Source organism: Ursus americanus, chromosome 31 (genome assembly GCF_024610735.1).
Source record: "Ursus americanus isolate L20-20 chromosome 31, mUrsAme1.1.p, whole genome shotgun sequence".
In the NCBI taxonomy this organism is placed as follows: Eukaryota; Metazoa; Chordata; class Mammalia; order Carnivora; family Ursidae; genus Ursus; species Ursus americanus.
In genome coordinates, this window is record NC_142157.1 from 13305606 (window position 1) to 13320144 (window position 14539).

At 38.9% G+C, this 14539-nt stretch overlaps 1 protein-coding gene across 1 annotated transcript in view; it reads left to right on the forward strand.

Annotated features, from left to right (window-relative positions):
- MYO3A (myosin IIIA) overlaps positions 1-14539 on the forward strand; it is a 232053-nt gene that overhangs the window by 173224 nt on the left and 44290 nt on the right. The window contains exons 26-28 of the mRNA XM_045775374.2: positions 2050-2255; positions 10445-10556; positions 12864-13026. Coding sequence (XP_045631330.2) covers positions 2050-2255; positions 10445-10556; positions 12864-13026 — 481 coding nt within the window. The remainder of the gene's footprint in view (positions 1-2049; positions 2256-10444; positions 10557-12863; positions 13027-14539) is intronic.

Consider the following 14539-nt stretch of genomic DNA (forward strand, 5'->3'; position numbering starts at 1 on the left):
CCTGGGTGGCTCAGTTGTTTTAAGCATCTGCTTTCGGTCAGATCATAATCTTGGAGTTCTGGGATCTAGTCCCACATCGGGCTCCCTGCTCAGCAGGGAGTCTGCTTCTCCCTCTCCCTCTGCCCCTCCCCCTGCTTGTGCGCTCTCTCAAACAAATAAATTAAATCTTTTTTAAAAATAAAAAATAAAAAAATAGGGGCGCCTGGGTGGCACAGCGGTTAAGCGTCTGCCTTCGGCTCAGGGCGTGATCCTGGCGTTATGGGATCGAGCCCCACATCAGGCTCCTCCGCTATGAGCCTGCTTCTTCCTCTCCCACTCCCCCTGCTTGTGTTCCCTCTCTCGCTGGCTGTCTCTATCTCTGTTGAATAAATAAATAAAATCTTTAAAAAAATAAAAATAAATAAAATAAAATAAAAAATAAAAAAAAATCATGTGAACCAGCCAATGAAAATGTAGAGAATACTAACTAAAAATTGGAAATTATTAATAATACAATTTAAGGCGGGAAAAGGGGAGTAATTAGGCTAAATTTACTGTAAGTGTTCAGTGAGTAAATCCAGTTTTCTAACAGAATCATGAAATGCTTTTAAAAATAGCTGGGTAGTTTTATTAAATAGTTTTTCGAGTCCTAAGCTCATAGCAGACAGTGTGTACTTAATCATCTTTGAGTAGCACGTAGTACATTCATATACTTAATCTCTCACATGTGCTGCTGGTACATTCACCTGACATCGGGACTGCAGCACAGCTGAATTACCGAGCGTATTTATGGACAGATTATTTTCCTTTTTTAAGGGAGTTACCCAAGACCCACATCAGTCCACTGTTGTTGACATCCAACACTGTGTGTATGTTTAAAACATTAGCTCATAAAATCATTTTACTCCTCCGGCTGAAGTGAAAAGTGATAGAAGATAATTCCGTATAGTATATAATGAATTTTTTAAAGTGATTATCCGTTCTGCGGAGAATGCATATAGTGTAACACCATGCTTTGGTCCCTAAGAAAAACCAGGGCCTAAATTGCAGAAGGCTTTTGCTCAAAATGCCCCAGCCCCTGGCAGGTGTTTGCAGGACAACAGGAATGATGGCTCACAGATCAACGCGATGAAAAGGGGCTCCAAATTGGCAAGCCCAGCTTTAAAGATCACATCTGAGTTTCAGTGCCCAAGAAGAAGCCAAGCCACTCCAAGGCTTTGTCATTTGTGTAATTCCGTATTTGGCTTGCTCTGGCTTTGTAACCATAGGCTTCTATGTTTCCAACACTAAAAGAAATCCAACGGACACCAGCTGTCTGTGTTCATACATCTGTTACCTTGCCAGTAAATTGCAGTCCCAGTCATTAACTGCTCATTTTCTGAGATTCCACTTTTAGTTGAGATGTGATTATTCTAATGTTATACTTAGTTGTCCTGTAATTGGCTACCATTTTAATAAGCTATTGCTGAACATGCAGTTTTCGTATCTATGTGACTTTGAAAATTCTAAAATAAATAAGAAAATTATCAAACTAGAACAGATTTGAGTACTTGAGTGAATTTGCTTATTTTTGTAACTCCTACGTCCTATGTATTAAACTGCTTTAACTTCTCATTCCTTATTTTAAACCAGAGGATTCTGACAGGACTTGAAGCATTTACGTTCATACTTTTATATGAAGAAAAAAATTGAACAAGGAAAATAAGAGTACAAGCAAGAAACTAAGTCATATGACTAAATATTATATATCAGCAAGTATCCGTGAAGGCTATAATTACTTACAAACAAATCAGATGAAAAGTAATTTCATCTGTTAATTAAACTTGCCTTAAGAATGTACAGGGAACCTTTTAATAGCTAAGTTCGAGTTATTGCCTCTACATTTTTATGAGTAAATCTGTATTTTTAAAAATACGCTATAAATAAAATTTTCATTAACACAGATTTTCCTCTATTGAATGTGAATTAATATGAACATATGTAACATCCAGTTTTCAGGGTTTTTTTTCTTGCAAGCCACTAAGTTTCTGTATACTACACTGAGAAATTTATTTTTGTTGCATATTATAGTATTCCCTGATGGATTTGTTATCCAAAATGGTGGTGGGCCGGCCTCACTTTGTCCGTTGCATCAAACCAAATAATGAACGTCAGGCAAGAAAATATGATAAAGAGAAAGTCCTCCTACAGCTTCGCTACACAGGAATTCTGGAAACAGCAAGAATTCGAAGGCTGGGATATTCACATCGGATACTTTTCTCCAGCTTCATAAAGCGGTATGTGGATTTCTGTTCAAGGTTATAGAGAAATCCATCAGAAGAATTACAGGGAACAAAATAGGAGAGAGAATTACTCAGGTGTGCGAGGAGGGAGGCATTTTGTTTTTGCAAAGGCGTTTGCACTGAGAGAGAAGGTAAGCAGGCCTGACGTTTCTGTTGTCAGCTGGGAGATCCTGTGTGGTTGCACAGGATACAGGTCCTGAGCAGTAAGATCGAAAGGCCTACGTTTCTGTACAGAGCAGTCGGAGGGTTTGGGTTCTTATCCCACGGCTCCTGCTGTGTGACCCGTGGGCTGTACCAGAGATTCTCAACAGGGGGGATTTTTGCCCCTCAAAGAATTTGTTGATGTCTGGAGGCATTTTTGGTTGTCACAGTTGATGGGGTGGGGGTGTCTGTTGGCATCTAGCGCCTGGAGTCCGAGGTGCTGCTGAACACCCTACAGTGCACAGAAGAGCCCCCCCTGCAAATGTTGCCAGCACTGAGAGCAAGACACCGGGCCTGTGCTGAACCTCATTGACCCTCATTTCATGAATCTGCCCTGACTGCCTGGTGCAACTGTGATAAGGATCGAACGAGACATTATCTGAGTAACAGTATTTAGAAAACAAAAGACTCAATTAGGTATAAGAAGTCCTTTTTAAAATTTGAAATTAATGTAAAATGAATTAAGCTATGTATTAAATATATTTTATTAAGTAATACGTTTGGGGTGATATAGAAGCTCAGTACCTTATGTGGTTAATATTTTAAATGCCCATATTTCTATTATTTAGCAATTCTGTGATTACTGTTAGCTATTAAACTCGAAGTTTCAATTTTCCAAAGTGTTAGAATTTTCAGGCGAAACCTAGCATTTGAGAAATTCCCTATATGTAACATTCTCTGGCCTTTTTCAGAGTGTGCAAATTAGGATTAAGAACAAAACAAAGTTTCCAACCTCCCCTCCCCCAAAACAAAACATCCTCTTGGCTTGTGTCAAGCATTCTTTCACTTGTGGTAACCAAGACCCTCCCTTACTAAATAAAATGAAAACTCTAATTATTTTTGCAAATTATTATGTTTTCAGCAATCTATGGTACTTCTTGCTTTTTCCCCTCTTTGGACACCTGTCAAAGAAAATAAAGGTATTTTTTTAAAAAAGAAAAGAAAAAAGAAAGGTTTGGGGGCGCCTGGGTGGCTCAGTCATTAAGCATCTGCTTTCTGCCCAGGGCGTGATCCCAGGGTCCTGGGATTGATCCCCGCATAAGGCTCCCTGCTTTGCTAGGAGCCTGCTTCTTCCTCTCCCACTCCCCCTGCTTGTGTTCCCTCTCTCGCTGGCTGTCTCTCTGTCAAATAAATAAACAAAATCTAAAAAAAAAAAGTTTGAAAGCATTCAGGTATTCAGTCAGTAATTACTGCCTAGCTTGTTTTTTAAGAAATAACTTTTTAAAGCTAGTAAATAAATAAATAAATACTTCATTCTGATTTATAATTGAGAAGAAAAAGATAAGAAAGGTATTCATTTTAAGCAACTTGAAGAAAACCCTACCACTTCTTCATGACAGAGAGCAAAATTACACAAATATGGTAACTTTCGTAATTGGCAAATCCTCAATAATAGTTTAAGACAGACTTTAAAACCTCAGGCTGTAGGGTTCGGAAGTAGAGCCAGCATCCAATCACTGACTTCCCTTGTCACAGAGCATACCCAATTTTATATCCAAAACTAAGAAATAAAAAATACTGGAATTTCTTATTGGCTACCAGTAAATTCTCCATTCTGTACAGGAATGCAGAGAACCTAAAAGTACTTGATAGGAAGAAATTTCAAATTTCAAATTAAAATCAAAACGTGACCTATTTTGATGTTTTTCGTTTTTTAGAAGTTGATCTTTAACTTGCTTAAAAATTCATATAAATAATAATATAAATTACTATAATTACTGTGAAATTTCAGTAACCTTTTCTTTAGGTACAAGGTACTGTGCTGGGGCGCCTAGGTGGCTCGGTTGGTCAAGTGTCCAAATGTTGATTCTGGGTCAGGTCTTGATCTCAGGGTTGCGAGTTCAAGCGCCATGTTGGGGTCCACGCTGGGAGTGTGCTAAGCATTGCAGAGGAGACCACATTTTAAAACTGTCTTGAACCTCAACAATTAACAATCCAGTAAAGATTACCAGAGTCATAGACATGGAAAGTTAATAAGCAGTGCAAGGTAATAAATACCAAGATCCAAGGGAAAGTTATACACAGTGCAAGAGATCAGAGAAGAGAAAGATTTTCTCCAGGACGGCTGATAAGAGGGAGTATCAGGAAAGAAAATTTAAACTAGAATCTAATGGTAGATACAGTTTGTGGAAAAGACAGGAAAGGTCTTTCTCAACATACTGTGTGGTGTGTCAAAAGCTAGAGGGACTTGGATTTGTCTGAATTAGCACAGTGGGTGTTAGTGAAGTGATAGAAATTGACAGAAGATAAGCTGGGATAAGATGGGAAAACTGATCAGGTTAAAATTATATAGAGAGGGCCTCAAATGCCATATTAAACCTATAGTTTCAGTTACCCATGGTTTTATAATACGGACAGAAAGGAGAACTAAACCTATTTTCTTGGTGATAATGTAGCTGAAAGTTGCTTATTTAGAAGGTCAGAAGTGGGAATAAATTCATAAATGTATTTCAAAGTCCCATGCTATATAGAATACCAAATTACTACACGATAAATGAGAAAGGGAAAAAAAATTAAGTATACAAAGAACACAAGAATAGCTGTTCTGAATACAGGAAGTTCCAGAAATAAAAGGCTAAACCTTTTCTCCATCGCTAATTTGAAAGCTGTCATCTAAATTGGCAAAGACTCTCAGGAGGCAGAAGAATTAGCAAGGCCCTGTGGAGGTGTAAATAGGACTAAATCGTTCTCCTCTATCCTGCCTTAGCCTCTGACTAACCCTTCACGTAGGATGCAAAATTCATGAGACTCCGTCTATTCTGTTGTAGATATAAACTCTTCTGTTTGTGACAAGGAAATAATCTTAAGGGGAGATACGTAACATGAACTTACCTTGCACAGGGTTTTTACTGTAGTTGTGTCAAATGAACACTTTTATTCAGAAGCCCGGAAGTGAGCTCCGTATTTCCACTAGGCACCTATACACAGTGGATTGGCTACCAGAACTCTAACTCAGCCAGAACTTGTTGAAGGCAGTAGTGTAGCGAAGTAGGTAAGTACACATGCTTTGAAGGCCGCCAAGTTTAGGGGAGAAAAAAAAAAAGGAGAAGAAAAGAAAACCCAAGTTCAAACCCCAATTCTGTTACTATCTGAATGTGTGGCCTTGTTCAAAGTTACTTTGAGTAACTGCTATAAGCTTCAAGCCTCCATCTTTTTCATCTGCAAATAGGGATGATGGTAATAGTATCTACTCTGTATGTGGTTATGAGCATTCAATGAAATAATACATATGAAGTTTACCATAGAACCAAATGTCGTTAATACATAGTAGTTATAATTATTTTCATTATTATTCTTGCTTCAGCCCCAAGCTCCCCAAATTACTTTTTACCTACAGTAAAATGAGTCCCACCACATAAACCATGAAGCTAGCCCATAAAAACCAAAGCAGATGCCAGTATGTTGGCTTTAAAACAAGTCTTTAAAACAAGTAATGCAACAGAGCAAGGGTCTGGGGGCTTTCCTCCATAGCAACGGGTCTACCTAGATGGTTATTTACCCAGCAAGTCCCAGAAGCAGGTCATTAGTCCTTCAGCAGACATTTAATTGAGCCCCCATGATGTTCTAGTCCTTGAAAAAAAGATGAACCTAGATCTTCACCCGAAGATTAATAAAAGAGCCTCTGACATTAAGAAACTCACAGGCCAGTTGTGGGAACAGGGACCTAGTTAATTATCATACAATGTAATATGAACTCCAGGGACAAGGGTTCTCATCTGCTGTGTTCACTGCTGCGTCCTCAGCACTTAGAAGGGTCCCTGGCTCATAGTACGTACTCAATAAATATTTATCCAGTGAATGAAAGAATAGTGGATATTTTTAATAAAAGTATGCACAGGGCACTCCAACAGCATGACATGGAGGTGGTAGAAGTGAGGAGGAAAGGAGAAGACTTCTGAGATCATAGTAGAAATTCAGATAAAGCAGAGAATCATAAAAGTAATATATAAATACATACTACAAATACCATATTTTAACTTGGAACATGAACATATATTCATTTTTCAAACTTTTGATACAGGCTCAATTTTTTTTCTTGGAATAAAAGTCCACTGATCAGAGTTTATTGACTCTTTCTTATGTAAGCTATCCATAATCCCTTATTTATCATTTGTAGTTAATATTTCTTGAGATGAAGCAGGAAATTAAAGATATTTGTGAAACAGTCACAGAGCTGAATATTTCTTGCTTCTTAAGATTCTCCTCAACCCTTTGTAATAGCTTCATCCACATTTAATTCCATAGGGTTTAGACCACTACTTTAGGAAGTCTTACCAAAGCATTTGATACAACTTTGTAGAAACAACTTTCTGGCTTTCCTCACTCATAGTCCATCAGTTTATGTAATATGTTTTTTTTTTTTAAGATTTTATCTATTTGAGAGAGAGAACAAGAGCGGGGTGAAGGGCTGAGGGAGAAGCAGACTCCCCACTGAGCAGGGAGCCCGATGCGGGACTCGATCCTGGGACTCCGGGATCATGACCTGAGTGAAGGCAGACCCTTCACTGACTGAGCCACCCAGGCGCCCCTACGTAATATGTTTTTGAATCATGTCACCTCAAGTGCAGGCGTGCACAGGTTTGGCAGCAAATGCAGCTCCCCTGGCAGGAGCGGAAGCACACAGGCACACGAGCGAGAGCTACCACCTGTGAGCTCTAAGTGTGTGGTGCACCCCCATCAGCGCATCTTACCCAGGGAAGGAGAATGTCAGCTAACCCAAATAGTCCATTCACTGAAGATACGTTAGGGAGAGTTTCTAAAATATCGAATCAGTCTTCCTTAAAGGAACAAGCCGTGAGGAAGAAGGACGTGCAGACAGAGAGAATAACACATACGAAGGCATGGAGGCAGGAGCAAACACAGCCTTTTGGCATACTCTTAAATAGCTTTTATTACCGGAGCTCGAGCTGTCCGTGGAAAGTAGCCAAAGGTGAGGCTGGAAAGGCAAGCAGGGATATGGAGGAGGAGGGAGCTTTCATGCCCATCTTCATATATGCCAACTCATTTGACAGTCATTTTAAATGACTGCTTGTTGTCAGGGGTGACCTTTGCATTTCCTGCATTTCTGCTGCTCTCCAGATTACGTACGTTGCGTGCCCAGCCTTTGAAAGCACCTGTTTTTGCCATCACGGCTTAGAACTGGGGATGTTCTCAGAGAGTTTCAAGTTGGGAAGGGACATGATCAGATTTTCATCTTATTACGACAATTCAGACAGAGCTGGGGGAGGGGAAGGGAGCATAGACATGAGCAGTTGCAAGGCAATTATGGAAGGCAGGGTGAGAAGAGATGACAGGTGGACTCAAGGCAATGGCAGTAGGAATAGAGAGAAAGAAATGCATTTCAGGGAGGTTTCTGAGCTTGTTGGATACACTGAGTGGAGAATAGGGAAGAATCTAGGATAGCACACAGATTTCTAGCTTTATCACCTTTGGAAAGGGGGTGATATCATTCACAGGGTTAGGAACTAGCAGAAGAGAGGGAAGGTGATGACTTGCTGAGTTTGGAGTGTCTGTGGGATAAGCAGGTGGGGTGCAGAACAGGCAGTTAGGGGTGATGTATTTAGAGTTCGTGTCAAGAGGGCGGAAGATGAAGAAACAGGGCATTGGAGAACACTAGCATTTGAGAGGCAAGTCTAAATATGAGACATGTCAGGGAGACCTACAGGGAAGAGAAGCTGGGGGACAAGGTGGGATGCAAATGTGGGGACACTCAAGCCAGAGAAGGGAGTCAACAATATCCAATGCTACAGAAGGAACACTTAGGATTAGGCTGGAAGACATCCCTTTAGATTTCATCACTAAAACGTCTTATGTGATTAAATAAAAGTCCTTCTTACTATGTGACTAAACCAGATTCCAGCAGCTGCAGAGCCATGGAAAGTGGAGAAATGGAGACTGTTATTTTAAGCAATCTTTCAACTGATCTGTAAAGCTAGAGGGAGACAGAGACTCGTTTCAGGTGAGACAGATGGAGAGGGTTTTGTTCTAAATAAAAGGAACCCGAAGAGAGAAAAGGGATTGAAAATATACGGAAGAGAAGAGGAGGAGGAGATGGCATCTAGAACACAGGCAAATGGAGAGTCGGTTTCTTCTCCTCTGAAGAAGAAGAGGGGAAGAATAGATAGTGGACAAAGGGATCTGTAGCTGGGGAAGAGGTCACTAGAGCTTGCGTCTGGTGGCCTCTAGTAAAATAGCAGACCAGCTTATCTGCTGAGAGCCGTGCAGAGGGCGAAGGGGAGAACAGGGCAGGAGAGATTAAACAGTTGTGAGGATTGGGTGAGGAACGTGGTCGTGGACACCAATCAGGATTCTGGATGTTTCTGTGGGTCAGGCTGACTCAGAAACCGCAGAGTCACAGGGAAGCACACTGGAATGAACGGTGATTTTTCTCTGGCAGGTTTCCAAAGTTTGACAGGAGGGCAGAGAACAATGACTGGGTGGTTCAGGTTTGCCTGTTTGCAGAGCACGGGCAACAAAAGAACAAGAGGGAGCTCACTAAGGGTGGCTTATATGATGAATGAGGAGGTCCTGGCTGGGTCTGGAAAGAAGTAAAACCAGGAGATGGCTGGAAGGCCGGGAGGGCAGAGTAGCTCCTTAGTCACAAGGAGTCCACAAGGAAGTTTGGTCCTCGGGTTGGCAGACCTGAAGGATGAGGGCACATTAATTGGTCCTCCCTCCCACAGAGATTATTTGCACAGGTAGCAAAAACTATGATCATCACATCTTTCTAGACTATTCCAGGCCAGGATTGTCCAAAGAGCCTAACAGAAACTGGTTCATCTGCACATTTAACAGGATGAAACTTGGTGGAGCTAGAATATGTTCTTCTTAGAGGTTTTATCTACAGGATCATTTTTAGAGGAAGAAATTGGTACTTAAAGAGGTTCCCTGATGTGTCTAAATTTACACAGGTAGTCAGTCAAGATCAGAACTCAGCTCGCCTGACCATGCTACCCAAGTCTTCCGCACACCATGCATGGCCTCTGTTTTGAAATTGAAAACCTATCAAAACTTAATGCTTTGTCTCCTCTGGACTAGCAGGTTAATCTTGCACCAAGAAATTAAATAAAAATAAAGGAGTGTCGGAAACTCTAGAAAACTGCGTTTCTTTGCACAAGATTGTTGACCAGGGTAAACCAGTTTTTCTTCTTTTCATTCACCTGGTCCGTTTGAAAAACTTGGGGCCTATTTCAGTTCTCTCCTGCATTAACCCCTTACTTGCTTCCTCTCCTCAATTATATGTATTAAATCAATAGAGAAAATCTCCAGGGAGAGACATAGTGTGACTCAAGGGAAAACAGTGATCAAAGACATTTTTACACTAGTGGGAGGTTCACAGAGAATTAAACCCCTTCCTCCAATTTTAAGATGAGCTTCTAACATTTTTGTGAAGGTGAAAAAAGAATAAAATCTTTCCCTCTGCTTCTTGCCACTGCAATCCTTCTGCTTGTAGTACCCAGAGAAAGGTTGCTTTTTAAAAAATACTCAACTAGGATGCCTGGGTGGCTCAGTCGGTTAAGTGCCTGCTTTCAGCTCAGGTCATGATCTCAGCGTCCTGGGATGGAGCCCCATGTCAGGCTCTGTGCTTAATGGGGAGCCTGTTTCTCCTTCTTCCTCTGCCTGCCACTCCCACTGCTTGTGCTCATGTTCTCTCTCTCTGTGTGTGTGTCAAATAAATAAATAAAAATCTTTAAAAAAAAATACTCAACTAATTTTTTTGGGGGGGTGATGGAGTTTTTGTGGGGAATTTCAGTGGTAAGTGTTGAAAAGTAATCACTAAACTCAGAAAACAGTGCTCAAACATACACAGACTGGCTCAGATTTTTGTCAGTCTCCTTTAGAGTTCTGAGAATGCCTGCAGGGTCCCCTGCGTTAAGTCTGGGAGGCTTTTCCTTCCCTGTACAGAGCTGTCAAGTGTCCACCAAACTACTGAGGCGTGGAAACTTTGTGAAATACTAACCAGCCCTTTCTCCCACTTGAAGGTACCACGTTCTCTGCTACAAGTGGAATGAAGAGCCCCCAGGGAGCCCTGATGCCTGTGCCGCCATCTTGGAAAAAGCTGGTCTTGATAACTGGGCTCTTGGAAAAACAAAAGTAATGTTTTCATGTAATTTTCAAGAAAAAAACAATTAACAGTTGTGTTGGATTTACTGAGAATTATACCATATTACAGTGCTTGAAAATATTATGGCTTTTTCATGTTACAGACTCTCTAGCTTAAAATAGGGAATTAAGTTGATAAATTTATGAAGGTTATCTTCTTTAGCAAAATGAAACACTTTGTTGTCATAAAGGTTTCTTTTAAGTTCAAGGAAAGTTTCTCTTGAAGACGTATCAAAAAAAAGATGAAATTTAGAGTGAGTATACTTCATTTCAAATAGTATCGAAAACATACTGACATATTTTCTCTTTCTTATCACCACCAAATATAGTCAATAAATATTCAGAATATATTAATATATATTAATATCATATAATTATACAGAATATATTCTGCAGAGAACCATAATGATCTGAATCATAATTATCTGATTTTTTTTCCTAATTCTCAAATCTGCTTCTGTTATTAAACTTGAAATTTACCTGAAGCAAATTATTCACTATTTTTTGTAGACTTGCTGTAGGTGTTTGGAGATCGGTGTGTTAATGTATTAGACTTGAGATCTGAGAGATGTTAGCTTATTTAATCCCTTAGAGAATGAAGTAAAAAAATCATAACAAATTTTGAATATGGAAGTAAGACAGGTGGCTGCTTGGAGAAAGGACGTAGTAGGCTTCTCAGACATCCTCCAGAATGACAAAATGGGGGGTAAGGAAATAAAGAGGGTACCAGGTCTCAGGGCTACACTGAACATATCACTGGGGGACCATGGAGAAAAGAGCCAATCTGAAGAAAGGAAGTACTCAGAGATTGATCACTCAAGAATAACCACTGTCAGCCCTACCACAGACCTACAGAGACTGAAACAAACTTGCACATGAATTAATTGTGTCTTGGGGTAGAAGATGCCAGAGAGAATTTGCACAATGTTCATATAAGAAGTTACTCCCGTAACAATTTAAGGGATTTAAGAAATATATTTATCTTAGACTGAGTGCCCTATGTATTCAGTGATCCGTATTTCCTTCAGTATTGAGTAAGGGGACATGCTGAGCACTAAAAAGATGTGTCTTTTATTTACACCATTTTCTTTTACATGATCACATAGATGAATTTCATCAGGCTGAAATCTCATGATTATGGTCTGAAATACATGCCTGACTTCCAACGGAGTTTTAACTTGTAAAAAAGGCCCTCTGCAGTTCCAGTTAGGTGTGGTATTTAAGTAGCATTTTAAAGCTATTTGTGTTTTTCCACTTCACCTTTTCCACTCATTAAGATGGATAGAAGTATTCAATACAGAAACATTTCCAATGCTGTGCAAAGTAAATAAATAAATAAAAAGATGACCTTTTCAAACAGACTGAATTTTAAATGAATTGTCAACAGTAGAATGGACTAAATCTATTAACATGTAGAGTCCCACAGAAATTAAAACTAAATTCAGTCAAAACTTACAGTGCTAACCTATTTGCCTGGGATGCCAAGATTTCAAGTAACAGAACTCCTGCCAGTGTTACCCGTTCTTATGTCTCAGCTATTACATTTGAATTGAAGTAACTTTCTTAGTGGAGTCAATAAACTCTCTTTGAGGTGATTTTTATTAGTAAATGTATTAAAAGCAAAAAATCTTATTTCCTGGGGAAGATGGAAAACTCTTAAATGAGAACCACTCCGTTTCCCCGATTTCATTTTGATTCGAGAACGAAAGTCAGCCCTGGTTTCTCCGTGGTGGCCACTGGGTCTAGCGAGAATGTTGTTAATTCTGTCTGGGGCCATCTCTCCGCCTTATTCCCCTTATGAGCCCCTGAGTGACAGTGCCCTGCTTTATTCACCTTTGTATGCCCAGCAGAGAAGCACGTAACAGCAGGTCTCAATTAATGTTTGATGGATGAATCGCTATAGTTATGAGTCCTCTATCTTTTACAACGAGATTTGTAAGATTTTTAACTTTGGGAAATACACTGTCGAAGAACCATAAGAATTAGCTTTGCTCAGAGTATAGGATGCTAAAACTTCGATAAAAGAGCTGAACCTCCTCCACACTTATTGGCCCATTCCACAAAACCTGTTGCAAGTAACAGTATGATTGCTAAACAGTATTCCTTCTCGAACAGAGGTTTCCTTCAAGAATAAAAATCCATAATGTTACAGCAAAATCCCAGCCAAAGAAGCAAAAGCTAGGGATGTCCAAAATCTAAAAAGATTCAGCATACAGTCTGTTCCGCAAAGCGTAGCGTGTGATGGGTTCACATTTGTGTGTCACCATTTTATTTGTATTCTATTTTAATTCTTTTAAGGTGTTCCTGAAATATTATCATGTGGAACAGTTAAATTTAATGCGAAAGGAAGCCATCGACAAGCTTATTTTGATTCAAGCCTGTGTCAGAGGATTCTTGGATTTAAGAAGATACCAAAAAATACAGGAGAAAAGGAAAGAGAGTGCTATCATAATACAGTCAGGTAATCACTCAGGTGGTAACAAAATGTAATGTTACATTTAGAGATGGACATAAAATCTAATCGTATATACAAACCTCCATTCTTACATAGCTTTTGTCTTTAATTCCAGGCTCTGTCACGTTGATATTTTCTCTATACCAAATCTAAATCAGATTGTTTTAGTGATGGGCATTTTTAATATTTTAATGTTTTGTTTTAAATAAAATAATTCAATTTTTCAATTTTCCATCAGGCATCAATGAAACACAGTTGACCTATTGTGCAAGATACAAGTGACTGAATCAATTATAGATTCAGGAATCATATTATTATAATCCATTGGACAATAACATTTTTCCTACTTTATTCCAAAGGTTACACTTGCCATAATTTTTGACCACTTGATTAAATCTCATTTTGTTAAAGGGCATCCATTTCTTTCTGTTAACTGTAGGGAAATAATATTTATAATTATACTTCACAAATTTTTATTAAAATGTAACAATAGACTTTAGATTTCATTTTTCTATGAAAACTAAATTTAGAACCTGGCATGGTTTAATACAGTATCTTTCAAAATGTGTTGATTGAACTTCCGTAGCAAAAACTCTAATTTACTCGGTAACCTGATATACAGTCATACTACAAATAATGCACTCTGATGTTTTCTATTCTGGCTTATCCCACTTCATTTTTAGATGCTAGATTTGGCCCATTAAATTGATTTTATAATCCACTATGGATTTGTAGCCTGCTTTCTAAAGAACCCTGACATGGTAAGCAGAATAGTTGACTAACATTCAAAAGACTCATGTTCTAGTCATAGGTCTGTCCATTCATAACAGTTCATCTCTTTGGGGATTTTAAAGCCCTTAACTTCTCCCTGAAACATCATAATGCAAATCCTATAATTTGGGACCAAATTGGTTATCCACAATTCCAAAATTTATCAAACACTGAAGAAAAGGTTTATCATAACTCATCTGGCAGTGAAACATGACCTAATATTTATAGTCCTTTATTCATCACCCGTAGTAAAAATACTGTTTTTCTGGAGAACTATTCATGGTTTTGATTATGGAATGCTTCCCTGGCATGGGGAATGTTATGGGATATATGTGATTTGCTCTGAATTACCTTTATAACATAAAAAAGTTTAAATCCCAGTTCTGAAATGTAGCTGGCTCCAAGGATAATTGGCCACAAAGTCCAAAACACACACTTAGATAATAGGGGCTTTCTCCCATAAATAGCTGAAGTAATTATCAACAGATTTGGAGCAAATGAATACATTTTATCTTTTTCATCAGCTTAGCCAATCTCTTTCATTTTTGTTTCGTCCCCAGAGTCTCCTTAATACAAAAGGCGCTTTAGTTATTTTCTTGCTATAGCTTGTCATCTAGAAGAATCTTGTTAATGAACAATATTTTTAATGAACATGTTCTATTTGGAGTCTTTAATTTTCCTCTTTGACATTGATGGTCAAAAAAAAGTGTTTCTGTTCACTTGAATAATGGTTTTTTTTTTTCTTTAT